At 47.0% G+C, this 17,481-nt stretch overlaps 1 protein-coding gene across 1 annotated transcript in view; it reads left to right on the forward strand.

The window, feature by feature from the left end:
* Positions 1-9,760: 9,760 nt before the first annotated feature.
* The window catches only part of nkain4 (sodium/potassium transporting ATPase interacting 4), a gene marked incomplete at both ends in the record, with an annotated part of 50,365 nt that continues 42,644 nt past the window's right edge, over positions 9,761-17,481 (forward strand). The window contains one exon of the mRNA XM_079226680.1: positions 9,761-9,814. Coding sequence (XP_079082806.1) covers positions 9,761-9,814 — 54 coding nt within the window. The remainder of the gene's footprint in view (positions 9,815-17,481) is intronic.

Below are 17,481 nucleotides of genomic sequence, written 5' to 3' on the forward strand. Positions count from 1 at the left end.
GCCATCTTTAATTTTTCCCCACAACCAATAAATGGAAGTTAACATGGAAGTGACGTCTCTGGTAGTGACCTGTCAATCACAGTAAGCCCCGCCCCTAAAGCATCCCCTGCTTTATGGTCTGTTTGACTCTAAATGACCATAATTTACTAAATGAACATCATGCTGTATTGAAGAAGACTTGAAACTAGAGATTGAGACATAAACTCATGTTTACAATGTTTACTGAGGGAATACATCAAGAGAGTCATTTATATAGACTTCTATACAACCAGAGGAGTCACCCCCTGGTGGTCAGGAGAGAGAATGCAGCTTTAACACATGAATCATATACTTCTATACAACCAGAGGAGTCGCCCCCTGGTGGTCAAGAGAGAGAATGCATCTTTAACACATAAAGCATATACTTCTATACAACCAGAGGAGTCGTCCCTTGGTGGTCAATAGAGAGAATGCAGCTTCAACACGGGAAGCATATACCTCTATACAACCAGAGGAGTCACCCCCTGGTGGTCAAGAGAGAGAATGCAGCTTGAACACATGAAGCATAGGCTTCTATACAACCAGAGGAGTCATCCCTTGGTGGTCAATAGAGAGAATGCAGCTTCAACACGGGAAGCATAGACTTCTATACAACCAGAGGAGTCGTCCCTTGGTGGTCAATAGAGAGAATGCAGCTTTAACACATGAAGCATAGACTTCTATACAACCAGAGGAGTCACCCCTTGGTGGTCAGTAGAGACAATGCAGCTTTAACACATGAAGCATAGACTTCTATACAACCAGAGGAGTCGTCCCTTGGTAGTCAATAGAGAGAATGCAGGTTTTAGGACACTCGTCATACCCGGAGGTTGCCGCCTGCACAGAAGCCGTGTTGCAGGTGTGCAAAGTGAACCCGAGAGACGGAGAGAAAGGGTGTGTTTGTTTCTACGAGATGAAGACGGGAAGGGGATGACGGGATGGAAGGCGGATGATGAGGGGAAGAAGGAAAGGAGGGCGGGTAAAGGGTATAGGAGGAAGGAGCGCTCCAGTCCTGTCGCCTTGGGTGCATCAGCAGCAGGAATTGTTCCGTGCCCTGTGGGGGCCATCTGACTGTTCTGTCACCCTCCGCAGAAGGCTGACTGTGCCTTAAAGTGCTCGGCCCCGCCGCTCCACATGCTTGATGTTTAATACATATACTCTGGGAGGCTATTGAGAACGCCTCGGGAGAAATGCAGCACAGGGGCTTGTAAGTGAGGGAGTTTCTTTGTCAGCTTGTAGAACAACCAAGAATAGAGGAGCATCCTGCACACAAAGTGTGTGCGTGGGCAGGCTGCGAACAAAAAAAAACACACAATTCGAACCAGCGCAAATTTGAAAAACACACGAGATTCAAAGTGTCGAGCACCTCTCAGCAGATTTGCACTCGTAGCGAGTAGACGAGCTTCACGCCGACGATTGTGTAACGCACACACTTAAATCTGTGCCAGGAAACAGAACCTGGACGTTCTCCTGACGTGCTTCTGGGGTGTAATTCAGGGGCCATCGCTCCTCGATACAGCCGGAGAGCGAGGCCTCGGGGGTGACCCTCCTGCTTGAGTCAACACAATGAGTGTAATGAGGTGAAATACACACACACACACGGATATATAGAGGCACGCACACACACATAGTGGAGATGGGAACCCTTGCTGCATAGTAAGAGGATTTCATTCATCTCCATGCAGTGAGAAGTTGCACTCACACCCACACATCCGGCAGCACAGAGCGAAGCTTATTACAGGTGAGGAGAATCATGGCAGACGGATTAAGATACAGGATTTAAACTGCTTCATCTTTCATTTTAAGACTCGTGCATCCAAACAGAAATAACTTGCATTTTGCCCCCAAAAAAGCACGGGAGAAAATAAAACATTAAATGTATGAATATATATTTAAAACGTCTCCTCTCGTGCACCTTCTCAGTCTCTGAGTTCATCAGTTCTGAGTCCATAATTAATCAGCCCTGCTGTGTAAGTAGGACTGGAGCCTTTTTCCTCTCTCTTATCATCACACACAGCAAACCCACGCCCTCCGGGCCACCAGCGGATTAATGATGAGCGCCTGTGATAGGAGCAGCCACACACAAACGGCTTTATTAATTATTGCCCCCTCCTCTCCATCCCCATCCGGGTGTGCAACACATGTTCGCTCCAATCGAAACTTAAAGGGAAAAGAAAGGAAACCAAAAAAAAAGAGAGACCTCCCCAACTGGCATTAAACCTTCAATGGGTGCACTCATTATTAAAAAATAATAAAAGTGCACCATTTTCCAAATTAGTAGAGGCAACTTCCACACATCGCTGACCCAGCGGTCGTGCTGCACTTTTACTAAGAAGCCTATGAATGATTGATCAGACAGGTGGGAGACATGCAGAGGCCATGTATATATATATATATATATATATATATATATATATATATATATATATATATATATATATATATATATATATATATATATATATATTAAACATATTTAAGAACTGCCTCCAGATGGAAGAGGTGGAGATCAGGTATACTCACTCGCGCGCGCGCACCCAGGTGCGTTAGAGGAGCATCCCGGTCCCTCGCGGCCGGCTCTTCAGATGAGTTCTCCCGGGACAGCGCGCCTTGATCCTCGCTATCATTCCTTGCCAAGCTCCATGCAGCCTCCTCGCAGCAGCCTCCCTCTACTCTTCTTCTTTAGCATCACATGCGCGCGCACACACACAGAAATAAACGCACAGCCCCAGCTGCGTGTAGGATGCGTGGTCTGCGGGGTCACAGCCGTCCGTCTCGCGCTGCGTGGAGCACACGGTGCGTGTTGGAGGGGATGCTGGCGCGCGACCGGAGGGGCTCGCCTCCTGCCTTGCTCATCTGGTCCAGCGGCTCCTCGGTGAGGCTGCACCATGTGACTGAGGCGCACGGCGACGTCGGCTTCCGGTGGGAAAAGCTTTCAAAATAAAACGACCATTCACAGATTTGGCGTTATTCTATGAAGAGGTTATGTTTGGATTATTTAGCTGTGACGGAAGATTTGAGGAAAGGGTGTAACTCATAAATGTGTTATACTACTTATGATATTTTTTATTCTGTCTGTATATACAATACTGTTATTCTGGATTATTTACTGTTTATTTATGTTTGTATTACTTGTTGTTTATTTTATTTTACTACTTGTCTCTCTACCTGTCTGCTGCTGCAATACTGCAATTTCCCCACTTCGGGACTAATAAAGGATTATTTTTATTTTATTTGATCTTATTGACTATTTTTTTGCAAAATTCTATATTCACAAGTGTACATTTACAAGCCAAAGACTCATTTGTGTGTGTTTTTTTACAGAGAGTTTGAATATTAAACATCTTAAATAATAAAAAAGCCATAAGAACAGCATGCGTTGCCTCTGATTGTGTTTTTAATTACACAATCAGAGTGTGTGCCTTAGTGTCCCCTTTATATATAGATTTTTTTATTGTTATTTTATGCTATTTTTAATGTCTATTTTTTATTATCTGCGGTTGATCCTCCTCGCATGTTAGTTTAAATGTATTTTGCCGTTTCTTATTGACAATTGATGAAATTGTTGAATAAAGACTTTTTATTGTTGTTTGCTAACGTTACACGTTAGCTTAAAGCAGTCAGATTAAAAAACAAATATGTATCAAGACAACAAGAACCAGGTATATATGTTAAGTTGTTGTCACACACCGGGGATAAACTACCGGAGGAAAAGTGGGTCTAAGTTCCCCAGAACAAGCCGCCCAAAGGGAAGCGGCTCTGGTTCTGTTAGCATCAATGCTACGTGTCCAGCTAGCATTAACCAAGTTGTTTGGCCCTCTAGTGGTAAACAATCAAGCCTTTATTTAAAGATGGCATTATGGTTTGCAAAGAGTGATACAACCACATTTCTTCAACAGACGGTTTCACATAGCAGAGCGTTGTGCTAATATATTTGCAATATTATATTATATTTTCGTCTGAAACTCTTACTTTTTGGATGAAGACACTAAGAAATAGCGCTGCTATAATTAATGTGCAGGTACAAGCTGATATGAAGAACCAGTATTGGGTGGTAAAACGCTGAACACAGTGTTTGGAGAAAGTTTGTTTTCATTGCTTAGATGACTTCAAGAGCCACTTGTAAATGAGCTATTATAAGTAAATGAGCTATTATCACATCATATTAACAGTTTACATCTATTCTGAATAGTGTAATATATGTGGCTTTGCTAAGGTTCTGTTTCTGTCTTCAGCCGTTATGTTTTAAAGCGATAATCAGGGAAAATCTGCAGAGAAATCTGTTTCTGTGATATTGTGTGAGAGTGTGACTATTTAATAAAACAATGTAATGCAAGTGGGACCAGAATATAAAGTTATTTATGGGATGTGACCCAGGATGAGACTCAGAACCTGCTGGGTCTTTGTCCCTCTTCATTGTTTTTCATCTTCTCCAAATTATGGACCAAAGACTATATATATCCTAGATAATATCTAGATTATTATTAGTAGATAGTGTTTAGGTAGAGATATTGTAGTATTAATACAATGCAGAATATGTATTACATCATATCAACACTATTTCATATTATGTTAATCCAACACAGTATAGAAGAAGTGTATCTTCACGGGCTGCACTTCTTATCAAGAAGCGTCCAACTAATTATGTGCTTTTATTCTGAAGGAAACCTACCTAACATCCTGTATTTCTCCCAGCGTGCATCCAGCTTCACGCACCTGTGAAGGCGCCCATTCAGTGAAAGCTCACAGACCAGCGCCCCCTAGCGGCCACCAGCTGGCACAGCACCCTCTGATGGAGTTTCTTTCTTCTTCACCAAAGCATAATAATCCCATTATGAATTATTGACATGCTCCTCATAATAGCCTCTGTATTTGTTCTTCGCCGAGTCTGGAACTCTGTTTACGGCGAAATAGTGAAGAAGAAAAAAAAAAAAATAATCAGATGGCATAAACTTAAACTTTTATGAGCCTAAAGAAAGAAAGCAGTGGTTTGCCAGCGGGAGGCCGGTGGTGGCCGACCCGCTGCAGCGCCGCATGGCGCCTCGTGGGTTGATGGATGTTCATCTGATTTGAGGTTATGGATATGATGCATTGTTCTCCACAGCGGTGCAAGATACGGAGCGCTGTGTCTCCGCTGCACAGCAGCTGAATGATGACATCTTTGTATATTTGCAAGCCTGTGGTGTAAGCAAACAACTGTTTCACCACTGCTATTCGTGTGTGTGTGTGTGTGTGTGTGTGTGTGTGTGTGTGTGTGTGTGTAGACAATCTGCTGTGTGTGTAAGAAGAAAGGATATAATCTATCTTGCTCTCTAATGAGGAATTGTAGTGAAACAGTGAATAGAGGTCGTTCCAGCACCAAAACATGTGGAAACGGAGAGAAAGAGAGAACCAGAAGCTTTCAGAGAGAGAGAGAGAGAGAGAGAGAGAGAGAGAGAGAGAGAGAAGCCTTGTCCTTTTGAGGTCTTTTCTCCATTGTTGTCCACCAGCAGCCGGACCCACAATGCAGCTCCCCTCAGAGCCGCTCACCACTGGCTGTCATGTCACTTCACATTAGGGTCTTTGAGGAGAACAGCGGCCCCCGAGGGCCGGGACAGTCTCGTCATGAAAGAAGTGACCTGAACACACACACACACACACACACACACACACACACACACAGAGTGAGTCGATAAGGAGGCGTCGGGCAAAATGGGAACACAAGGAGAACTTCCATCAAGGCCTCTAATAGAACTATAACAGTGACCTTATTTCAGCCTCTCTCTCTCTCTCTCTCTCTCTCTTTCTCTCTCTCTCTCTCTCTCTCTCTCCAGACCCACATTCACAGACATTTTTCTTTTTTTTTCCATGGCACACATTCAGAAAACGTGTGCTGATAAGAAATGCAGTCGTGAATGAGTGAGCTCCATGCAGGACGGTCACTAATGTACACGCCACGAGCAGCTCTCACGGATTCATGTTTTACAGTGGAACATGGAAAAGAAAAAGGTTAACGCCACACACACACACACACACACACACACACACACACACACAACATAGTCCTGACATGCAATACCTTCGTTGCAAACTGGTGGGTTTTCCACGTTGAGACTGCGGACGTTCTTCTTGACCTTGAACAAGGCGCTGATGACACACGGCGCCTCCTCCAACGCCTTCAACCGTCTCGTCTCACTTTCAGGACGGCGACCTTGAGCCGCTCACCTGAGTGAACTCATCTGATGATGACGATGACGATGAAGAGCGTAAAGGTAGAAAAGCTCCAAAAGCAAGTTGGAGGAGTTGGGTTTCTCTTTTGTCAAAAAGAAGCCAGTAGAAATTAAAGATGCAGCGATGCTAACAAGAGGTTTATCTGGTATTAGGAGCTATTATCTTAATACATAACATTTTGTACATTTTGTATATTTATGTATTTGCAACATTTTGTCTTACAAGGTTAAAAACCCTGGAGCCAATTTTTTTTTACGAGTCGTCGTAGGAACCCCCAAATTAATTCCAATACTTGTGTTTATTGTATGTATTTGTTCAGCAAAGTCTTGGGAAAATAATGTATATCTGCAAAAAAAAACACTTTTAAAAGATATTTTGATCATAACTATGAACATCCAATACGATATGAGCAAGATTTCCCAAAAATGCCTCCTTGAACTGTATTATGGTGCCCTAACAACAGCCCACATACTAATAAGACACCTTTTTGTAAAGATTAGGACACAAAGAATCATAATCTGCGACAATAATCACAATAAAACACAGCATTTGTGTGTTCAAAGGAGTTTCAGTCAAAAAACGGTGTTGTTCGGTTCAAAAATGGAACAATACGCCCAGCTTGTCAAACTAAAGATCTGATTGGTTGAAGATCATGTCGATCAACGACAACGTCCACGTTTAATTTAATCTGCAAAGGCCAGCTAGAAGCTCTGCTTCCATAGAGACACAGAGGTGGAATCTGATTGGATGAGAGCTGTCCTTAATAGAAGCTTGAGGCGCTGCAGGCTGAAGCAGAGCAACAGAGGAAGACAGGAGTTGTGCAATGACAAAAATAAGCTAATAAGGAAAAACATATTATACTACATGTAGTGTATTTGTGAAATAACTTAGTGATTCTGCTGAGTTGTGTTGCCAAACTGGAAAATAAAGAAATAAATGTATGTTTACTTCTTTATATGCTGTCTATTTTTGATAAACTTTGATTTATTCATTCATGTTTTGATTCATTTATTTCAGTACTTTCATGTATTTATTTCGCAGTTAATTATTATTTTATTTATTTCTGTATTTAAACATTTATTTATTTATTCCTGTATTTATCAATACATTTATTCGTGAATTTATTTATTTATTGATATTTAAGCATTTATCGTCCTCCATACAGGAAAACAAAGGTTTTGTGTGACCTCATGAACTTGGAAAGTATGTCTGAGGCTTTGCACATAAAATATTATCCAGTCACGTCCACAGCGAGGCCTTCAGCTTATTGATTAACCTGGTAGTGTCCGATCAGCCGGTATCGGAGCCCAGGTATCGCTAGCAGAACACAGCAGTGAGGAAGAGGAGGATGAAGGGCAGATACGTTTGTGCACAAAACAACGCAAGAACACATGACTGGAATGTGAAAGCAGCCCCACTGAGCACACACACATCACCAGAGGAGGCAGACGCAGGTGGAGGTGAAGAAGCTTCAAGTTGATCAAGATGCAGAATTTATTTGTTCAGGTTGTTCGCTCTCACCATGAAAGAAGTGTTGTTTTTGCTTTAAAATTGTCTAATTCGTGCTCGCTCGCCCGGTTCCATAAATACACTGAGGTTATTTTTGGATGGAAGGGGAGGGGAGGGGAGGGAGGGGGGGATGCAGGTGGGCCGAGCGGAGGAGAGGAGAGGAGGAGAGGAGGAGGGAGTGTGTGATGAAATGGGATGTGAAGTGTTTCCTCACTCCGCCCACAGACGCCTAAAAGATTTATCAAACTGGTGGTGGGAGAGAGAGAGAGAGAGAGAGAAAGAGAGAAAGGGAGAGGGAGAAAGAGAGAGGGGGAGAGAGTGGGAGAGAGGGAGGCAGAGAGAGGGAGAGGGAGAGAGGGAGTGAGAGGGAGGCAGAGAGGGAGAGAGAGAGAGAGGGAGTGAGAGAGGGAGAGAGAGAGATGGAGAGGGAGAGAGAGGGAGGCAGAGAGAAAGAGAGAGATGAAGAGGGAGAGAGAGAGGCAGAGAGAGAGGGGGAGAGGTAACGAGAGGGAGAGGTAAAGAAAGGGAGAGAGATAGAGGGAGAGAGAGAGAAAGGGAGAGAGAGAGGCAGAGAGAAAGGGAGAGAGAGAGAAAGGGAGAGAGAGCGGCAGAGAGAAAGGGAGAGAGAGAGGTGGGACCTGCCTTATACACTCAAAAGGTGTCAAGAAGGATTTGGAGGCTAGAAAGTAGAAGTTTTGTAGAAACAAAAAAATTGGCATGAAATTGTTATAAATTAATAATGTAAGCAGAAAAGTGAGAGTAAACGTGTCTTATAATCGTGGTTTAATTATTATTATGAACTAATGAATAAAGATGTTGGTCTCTTAATAAAAACATCACATAAGTGCTTCCATTTTGAATAATGATCTGCTGCTGCAGTGTGTTGTTGTGTTGTCTTGTGTTGTGTTGTTGTGTTGTTGTTGTGTGTTGTGTTGTTACTCGTAAAGACTGCGTCTCATCATATCGCCACAAGATGGCGCCTGCCGTCCATATTTAACCCCGAGTCTCTCCTCCTCAGCACGCGCTCCAAAGTCATCAAAGCATAAAAAAAAGAAATGAGACCGTCAAGTGTGAACACACACACACACACACACACACACACACACACACACACACACACACACTAATAAATGCCTGAAATCGACTTCATCGCTCCGCTCGCGACTCTAATTCCTTTTTTAAATTGGCTTAATAAAAACGTATCCGGTCGCCATGACAATTAATTGCTTCTGCTAAAACATTTTTGAATGAACAGTCTCTCTCTCTCTCTCTCTCTCTCTCTCTCTCTCTCTCTCTCTCTCTCTCTCTCTCTCTCTCTCTCTCTCTCACTCTCTCTCTCAGCCTCCAGAGTTGACGCCCTCAGTCGGCCGCATCCCAACACCTCATCCTCCTCCTCCTCCTCCTCCTCCTCCTCCTCCTCTTCCTCCCAGTCAGTCCCCTCCAGTGCGACTGGCCGCCAGCAGGAGCGAGAAGAGGGAGACTCACGGACCCCGCAGAAGCAGCGCGACCTTTACGCGCGGCGTGTGTGTGAGTGTGTGTGTGTGTGTGTGCGTTTTTTGTATTATAATATTTTTGGGAGGGTGTTTGCTCAGACACCGGAATAGATCAGAAGAGGAGGAATGGGACGCCGGGACTCGCACCAGGACTGAGTCTGAGACCCGGTTTACACCCCCAAGTCCTTCCATCCCGGACCCGAGAGTCCCGCTCCTCTCTCCCGGACCCGAGAGTCCCGCTCCTCTCTCTGGACCCGAGAGTCCCGCTCCTCTCTCTGGACCCGAGAGTCCCGCTCCTCTCTCCCGGACCCGAGAGTCCCGCTCCTCTCTCTGGACCCGAGAGTCCCGCTCCTCTCTCTGGACCCGAGAGTCCCGCTCCTCTCTCCGGACCCGAGAGTCCCGCTCCTCTCTCCGGACCCGAGAGTCCCGCTCCTCTCTCTGGACCCGAGAGTCCCGCTCCTCTCTCTGGACCCGAGAGTCCCGCTCCTCTCTCCTGGACCCGGGTGTCCCGCTCCTCTTCCCGGGACACGATGGGCTGCTGCAGCGGGAGGTGCACGCTCATCTTTCTGTGCACGTTACAGCTGGTGAGTCGACCTGCACGCGCCTCATGAGAGGAGTTTCACAAGTTTATTGTTTGGCGTTATACCTTCATGTATTTTTTTAAATGATAAATACCGTTACAATGACATCATCTCTCTTTTTAACCGATCAGCTGATCGGTTAAAAAGAGAGATGATGTCATTGTAACGGTATTTATCATTTAAAAAAATTAAAAAAGTTATGTAACTCACTTTATGTCCCAGACACACGTTTTCCTCTTCTTCTTCTTGTGTGGATGAGATTGTTCTGCACCTCGTACGTCACTCTCATTGTGACGTCACGCATCGTGGGTGAGGTGTCGTGTTCCAAGAATTTTAAGAACCTCCAGAAAAAAAAACAACCCATGGCTGCATCTCTGGGTGTTGGTGTGGATTCCACAAAGCACTTCAGTTCCTGATCAGTGAAGTGTGTGCGCGCGTGCGTGTGTGTGTGTGTGTGTGTGTGTGTGTGTGTTGCAGTGACATTTCCCCGTGCCGTCTCGGACCAGCTTGCCTCTCTGCCACTATCCCTGAGTGGAGTTTACTTGACAGGGTGTGACAATGTTATTTATGGAGGTATTAAAACGGGGCTCGCTCCACCATAAGGCACCACACACACACACACACACACACACACACACACACACACACACACACACACACACACACACACAGCCGAGGGACCAATAACATCTTCTCCAGACAAAAGAGTCAGATGGGGAACGTTCTGATTCATCGCGTGTGGCGTGATTGAATCCGAATATAAAGACAAAAGGAAAGCAGTGGATGCGAGGTGGCAGTTGATATCAGTCATGACTGTTAAACAGCCCATCCCAATTAACCACGTTTTATTTCCCAGAAGCCCCCCCCCACACACACACACACACTTACACACACTCAGAGTTACAGGTATCCTTCTACACACAATTAAACCTCCGCCTTTTTTTAGTTTCAATGCTTTTTTTTCTCCAGAGGAAATCAGATTATGTCGAGCGTTTTTGTTTAGTTTGAGTTTTTTTTCTGCTCTGTTTTCCTGCCATTGGAGTGACTTCCTGTCCCGCCCCTAACATCCTGCCACCCGGTTCCCCAATGTTCCCAAATTCATGTTCCAAATTGGTGACATTTGGGCATCTGTGAGCTCTGTCAAGTCACGAAATAGTGAGGAATACAACATGGACCATAACTATATATATATATGTGTGTGTGTGTGTGTGTGTGTGTGTGTGTGTGTGTGTGTGTGTTCCCTCTCTGATGTCACACCGACACAGCGAGGGCTGTGACCCCACCTTGAGGGACACACCTGTTTTCCCTTCCCAGACTGTGGACCTCTTGGCCTCATTAGAGAGGAGGAGGCGGGCCGTTCGTTAGGAGGTTTATAAAGCTGTCAGCGGCCGCCTCGAGAAGTCCCAGAAGCCTCCTGGGAACAGCTTCATTTTCCCCTGGCACTCTTTCTGGATGACCTGACACTTCCTGTCTGCAGACACACACTTCTGAGTTTAACCCCGCAAAGAGGGGTTGCGTTAAACCCTGCGTGACCCTTAGAAAGGTGCATGTGTGCATGAATATACATGTGTGGAGCAGCTCCTCCCCTGGCTGAAACCTATGCATCGGCAATGAGCCAGGTTGTTCCCAGTCCATTACAGGGTGAAACTACATTAACAAAACAACTACACTCTGCTCCTCACATGTAAAAATAGCCGCCGGTGGAGCGCTGCGTGCTCTTATTAGCCGGGCGGAGTGCTTTGATCAAAACCTCTTCTGGCATCTCGGCCGTCTCACTTTAATTGAATCCTCGTCGACGGGCCGAGCGGTGGGACTCCTCTCATCGCCGGGACAGAAGGCAGCTGATAATGAGCTGTATTGATCGCAACCGCCTCCCGATCCCTCTCCCCTCCCGCAGCCTAATCGGTCCAGACAGCGGGTCGCTGGTCGGAGCCCCTCGATCAGCCCCAGAGAGAGAGCGGCCGTCTGACGGTTAGTTTGTACTCCGAGACAAAGGCGAGCTGCTTTCTATTTTTTTTTTTCGGGAGTTGTTTTGAAGCGTTGCCCTGAAGACCCCAGGAATGAGGTCTAGGCGATCTCGGCTGGAGAGGAACGCAGCTCGCGCTGAACGGACGCCGTGGCGAGGAACGCGGGTGATTGATGAGGAAGAGGGCCTCTTCGTCGGTCATGGTGGGGAGAAGACGCCGGCAAAGACGACGAAGACAGAGAAGGCGACGAAGAAGACGGCGAAAAAGGCGGCGAAGAAGGCGACGCAGACGAAGACGCAGACGAAGACGAAGACGAAGATGAAGATGCAGAAGAAGACGGAGACGAAGACGCAGACGCAGACGAAGATGCAGAAGAAGACGGAGACGAAGACGAAGATGCAGACGAAGACGGCGACAAAGACGGCGACAAAGACGGCGACGAAGACGGCGACGAACGCTGACGAAGACGCGGACGAAGGCGCAGTAGAAGACGAAGACGCAGACGAAGATGCAGAAGGAGACGGAGACGAAGACGGCGACGAAGACGGCGACAAAGACGGCGACGAAGACGGCGACGAAGACGGCGACGAAGACGGCGACGAAGACGAAGACGGCGACGAAGACGGCGACGAAGACGGCGACGAAGACGGCGACGAAGATGGCGACAAAGACGGCGACAAAGACGGCGACAAAGACGGCGACAAAGACGAAGACGCGGACGAAGGCGCAGAAGAAGACGAAGACGCAGACGGAGACGCAGACAAAGACGAAGACGCAGACGCAGACGCAGACGCAGTCGAAGACGAAGACGCAGACGAAGACGCAGACGAAGACGCAGAAAAAGACGCCGTTGAAGACGAAGACGCCAACGCCGACGCCAACTCTGATCACGAGCAACGAGCGACTGGCTGGAATACAACATGGACCATAAATATGTGTGTGTGTGTGTGTGTGTGTGTGTGTGTGTGTGTGTGTGTGTGTGTGTGTGTCTGCTCCCTCTCTGATGAAACACAAACACGATGAGGGCTATGAACCCACCTTGAGGGACACACCTGCATTCCCTTCCCAGACTTATGGCGCGGAGTCTGGAAGGCTTCTCTCTGGCTCTTCGTGCCGTCTACATCCTCACCCTTAAAAACAAACAGAAGACTCAGACTCAGACTCAGACTCCCCACCAGCGTCAGTCGGCGCCGCCTTGCATCACGCTGCATCGCTTCCTCCCTCTCTACTCTTCTGATGACACAGCCAGAGGAAGTAGCAGCTTTGTAGCGAACGCTTCAGAGGAGGCCGAGTTCAACCAAAGTGCTTCCAAGGAAAGAAAAGTTTTCTTTCGTGGCGGAGAAGCAGAGCGCCTCGTCTTCTTCATCCTGTCTTCACTGCTCACTCATTCTGCTTTCATGGAGGCGCTAACATTCAAATGTCCTGCAGAATATTCATGAGCCTATCGAGCGGAGAAGTAGCCTCTCGTTCGCCATCTTGGTTTCTTTTTGCAACCAGTGAACGGAAGTGTCCGTATTCGGGCTGTGGAGTCGGCACGGCGCAGCTTGTGGGTCCTTTCAATTTTATTTATTGGCTTCGTTTCTGAGAGGTCAATAGGTCAGTAGGTCAAGCGGGTAGTGAAATTTAAGAGCGCTCTAGAGTCCACAAGGCAAACGGTATTAAACGCTCTGTCGCACTTAAAGACATTGTGAGTTTAAACCGGTCGTTACTACGGTGGCCCTGAGAGCTCAAGACCAGGGGAGGAGCCAGTTCCTCTTGTTCACATGTCTGCACAGCGGTATTACATAAGGAACATTAAAGTTGTTTTCAAACCTAAGATTATGCAATTTCACATAATTTTGGACTAGTCGTTTTACTTGTTAAATTATCATTTTATTATTTACACATTTCACAACCTTCGTCCGAGAACATTTTATTCTTCATGAAAATAAAAAGAGCAGATTCCGAAAAAACTTTGAAATAACGTTTGAAAAAACAAGCTGCGATAAACGGCTCACTAATTATTTTACAATAAAGTACAGAAACGTAACGTTATCCTACCATCAACGGAGAGAGAGAAGGAGAGAGAGAGAAGGAGAGAGAGAGAAGGAGAGAGAGAGAGAATGAGAGAGAGAGAAGGAGAGAGAGAGAAGGACAGAGAGAAGGAGAGAGAGAGAGAGAAGGAGAGAGAGAGAAGGAGAGAGAGAGAAGGAGCGAGAGAGAAGGAGCGAGAGAGAAGGAGAGAGAGAGTGAGAAGGAGAGAGAGAGAAGGAGAGAGAGAGAAGGAGCGAGAGAGAGAGAAGGACAGAGAGAGAGAGAAGGAGAGAGAGAAGGAGCGAGAGAGAAGGAGAGAGAGAGAAGGAGAGAGAGAGAAGGAGAGAGAGAGAGAGAGAAGGAGAGAGAGAGAGAAGGAGCGAGAGAGAAGGAGAGAGAGAAGGAGAGAGAGAGAAGGAGAGAGAGAGAGAGAAGGAGAGAGAGAGAAGGAGAGAGAGAGAGAATGAGAGAGAGAGAAGGACAGAGAGAAGGAGAGAGAGAGAGAGAAGGAGAGAGAGAGAAGGAGAGAGAGAGAAGGAGCGAGAGAGAAGGAGAGAGAGAGAAGGAGAGAGAGAGAAGGAGAGAGAGAGTGAGAAGGAGAGAGAGAGAAGGAGAGAGAGAGAGAAGGAGCGAGAGAGAGAGAAGGACAGAGAGAGAGAGAAGGAGAGAGAGAAGGAGCGAGAGAGAAGGAGAGAGAGAGAAGGAGAGAGAGAGAAGGAGAGAGAGAGAGAGAGAAGGAGAGAGAGAGAGAAGGAGCGAGAGAGAAGGAGAGAGAGAAGGAGAGAGAGAGAGAAGGAGCGAGAGAGAAGGAGAGAGAGAGAGAAGGAGAGAGAGAAGGAGAGAGAGAGAGAAGGAGAGAGAGAAGGAGCGAGAGAGAAGGAGAGAGAGAGAAGGAGAGAGAGAGAGAGAAGGAGCGAGAGAGAGAAGGAGAGAGAGAAGGAGAGAGAGAGAAGGAGCGAGAGAGAAGGAGAGAGAGAGAGAAGGAGAGAGAGAAGGAGAGAGAGAGAGAAGGAGAGAGAGAAGGAGAGAGAAGGAGCGAGAGAGAGAAAAGGAGCGAGAGAGAGAGAAGGAGAGAGAGAGAAGGAGCAAGAGAGAAGGAGAGAGAGAGAAGGAGAGAGAGAGACAGAGAAGGAGCGAGAGAGAAGGAGAGAGAAAGAAGGAGAGAGAGAAGGAGAGAAAGAGAGAAGGAGCAAGAGAGAGAGAAGGAGAGAGAGAGAGAAGGAGCGAGAGAGAAGGAGAGAGAGAAGGAGAGAGAGAGAAGGAGAGAGAGAGAAGGAGAGAGAGAGAGAAGGAGAGAGAGAAGGAGAGAGAGAGAGAAGGAGAGAGAGAAGGAGCGAGAGAGAGAGAAGGAGAGAGAGAGAGAAGGAGAGAGAGAGAAGGAGAGAGAGAGAGAAGGAGAGAGAGAAGGAGCGAGAGAGAGAGAAGGAGAGAGAGAGAGAAGGAGCGAGAGAGAAGGAGAGAGAGAGAAGGAGAGAGAGAGACAGAGAAGGAGCGAGAGAGAAGGAGAGAGAGAGAAGGAGAGAGAGAGAAGGAGCGAGAGAGAGAGAGAGAGAAAGAAGGAGAGAGAGAGAGAGAGAGAAGGAGAGAGAGAAGGAGAGAGAGAGAGAAGGAGCGAGAGAGAGAGAAGGAGAGAGAGAGAGAAGGAGCGAGAGAGAAGGAGAGAGAGAAGGAGAGAGAGAGAGAAGGAGAGAGAGAGAGAAGGAGAGAGAGAAGGAGAGAGAGAGAGAGAAGGAGCGAGAGAGAAGGAGAGAGAGAAGGAGAGAGAGAGAGAGAGAAGGAGCGAGAGAGAAGGAGAGAGAGAGAGAAGGAGCGAGAGAGAAGGAGAGAGAGAGAAGGAGAGAGAGAGAGAGAAGGAGAGAGAGAAGGAGAGAGAAGGAGAGAGAAGGAGCGAGAGAGAGAAAAGGAGCGAGAGAGAGAGAAGGAGAGAGAGAGAGAAGGAGCGAGAGAGAAGGAGAGAGAGAGAAGGAGAGAGAGAGAGACAGAGAAGGAGCGAGAGAGAAGGAGAGAGAGAGAAGGAGAGAGAGAGAAGGAGCAAGAGAGAGAGAGAAGGAGAGAGAGAGAAGGAGAGAGAGAGAAGGAGAGAGAGAGAAGGAGCGAGAGAGAGAGAGAAGGAGCGAGAGAGAGAGAAGGAGAGAGAGAGAGAAGGAGCGAGAGAGAGAGAAGGAGAGAGAGAGAGAAGGAGAGAGAGAAGGAGAGAGAGAGAGAAGGAGAGAGAGAGAAGGAGAGAGAGAGAGAAGGAGAGAGAGAAGGAGAGAGAGAGAGAGAAGGAGCGAGAGAGAAGGAGAGAGAGAAGGAGAGAGAGAGAGAGAAGGAGCGAGAGAGAAGGAGAGAGAGAGAAGGAGAGAGAGAGAGAAGGAGCGAGAGAGAAGGAGAGAGAGAGAGAGAATGAGAGAGAGAAGGAGAGAGAAGGAGCGAGAGAGAAGGAGAGAGAGAGAAGGAGAGAGAGAGAGAAGGAGCGAGAGAGAAGGAGAGAGAGAGAGAGAATGAGAGAGAGAAGGAGAGAGAAGGAGCGAGAGAGAGAAAAGGAGCGAGAGAGAGAGAAGGAGAGAGAGAGAGAAGGAGCGAGAGAGAAGGAGAGAGAGAGAAGGAGAGAGAGAGACAGAGAAGGAGCGAGAGAGAAGGAGAGAGAGAGAAGGAGAGAGAGAGAAGGAGCGAGAGAGAGAGAGAAGGAGAGAGAGAGAAGGAGAGAGAGAGAAGGAGCGAGAGAGAGAGAGAAGGAGAGAGAGAAAGAAGGAGAGAGAGAAGGAGAGAGAGAGAAGGAGCGAGAGAGAGAGAAGGAGAGAGAGAGAAGGAGAGAGAGAGAGAAAGAGCGAGAGAGAGAGAGAAGGAGCGAGAGAGAAGGAGAGAGAGAGAAGGAGAGAGAGAAGGAGAGAGAGAGAAAAGGAGCGAGAGAAAGAAGGAGCGAGACAGATTTATTTGGAGCAAGAGAAAGAAGGAGCGAGACAGATTTATTTACATTTACATATTTTTGTCGTCTTAAACCTCTGAATGTTCTGCCACAAAATGCGACCCCTTGACTGACATCATCTTTTAAACCGACAGCATCGAGTGTTCATTTCATGGCACGATTCAAATGAGATCAAATCCTTTTTTTTTTTTTTTTACGTTTTTTCCCTAAATAATGCCGCATGGTGGTCAAACGGAAAAGGGGCGGAGCTTGGCCTCTCCGTTCGGACCGACTCAGATTGATTGAAAGCTGCTGCTCGGACGCGTCAAAAAATCCTCGATGGACAACTTCCACTAATCTCAAAAGACGGGACGTGTTTTAATCCCCGACCTTTCAAAGGTTCACGCTTGTTTTGTCTTTCCAGAGTGAGAGACGGAGGTCTTCACCCCGTCTCCCTCTGTCTCTGGGCTCCTACGCTGCTCTCTCTGAAGGTCACGCAGGTCGACATAATTAACTACAGTGTGTGTGTGTGTGTGTGTGTGTGTGTGTGTGTGTGTCAAATGGACCCCTGGTGTTTCCGCGCTGATTGTGGTCTTGACCTAAACTGTGTTGATTGCAGCTCATCCTGTCTGAGCGCTGAAAATAAAAAAATTAAAAAAGCAGCGTTGATTTAACAGAAAGTGTACCGTAGGTCAGGACGCCAAGGTGACTGCATGATAATAAATGCACCCGCACAGACTTCTGCCGTCGCCTCATCGGGGAGGCCCGGTGCATCATGGGTAAACTCCGCCTGAATGTGTGAT

The sequence above is a fragment of the Taurulus bubalis genome (genome assembly GCF_910589615.1).
Source record: "Taurulus bubalis genome assembly, chromosome: 11".
NCBI lineage: Eukaryota > Metazoa > Chordata > Actinopteri > Perciformes > Cottidae > Taurulus > Taurulus bubalis.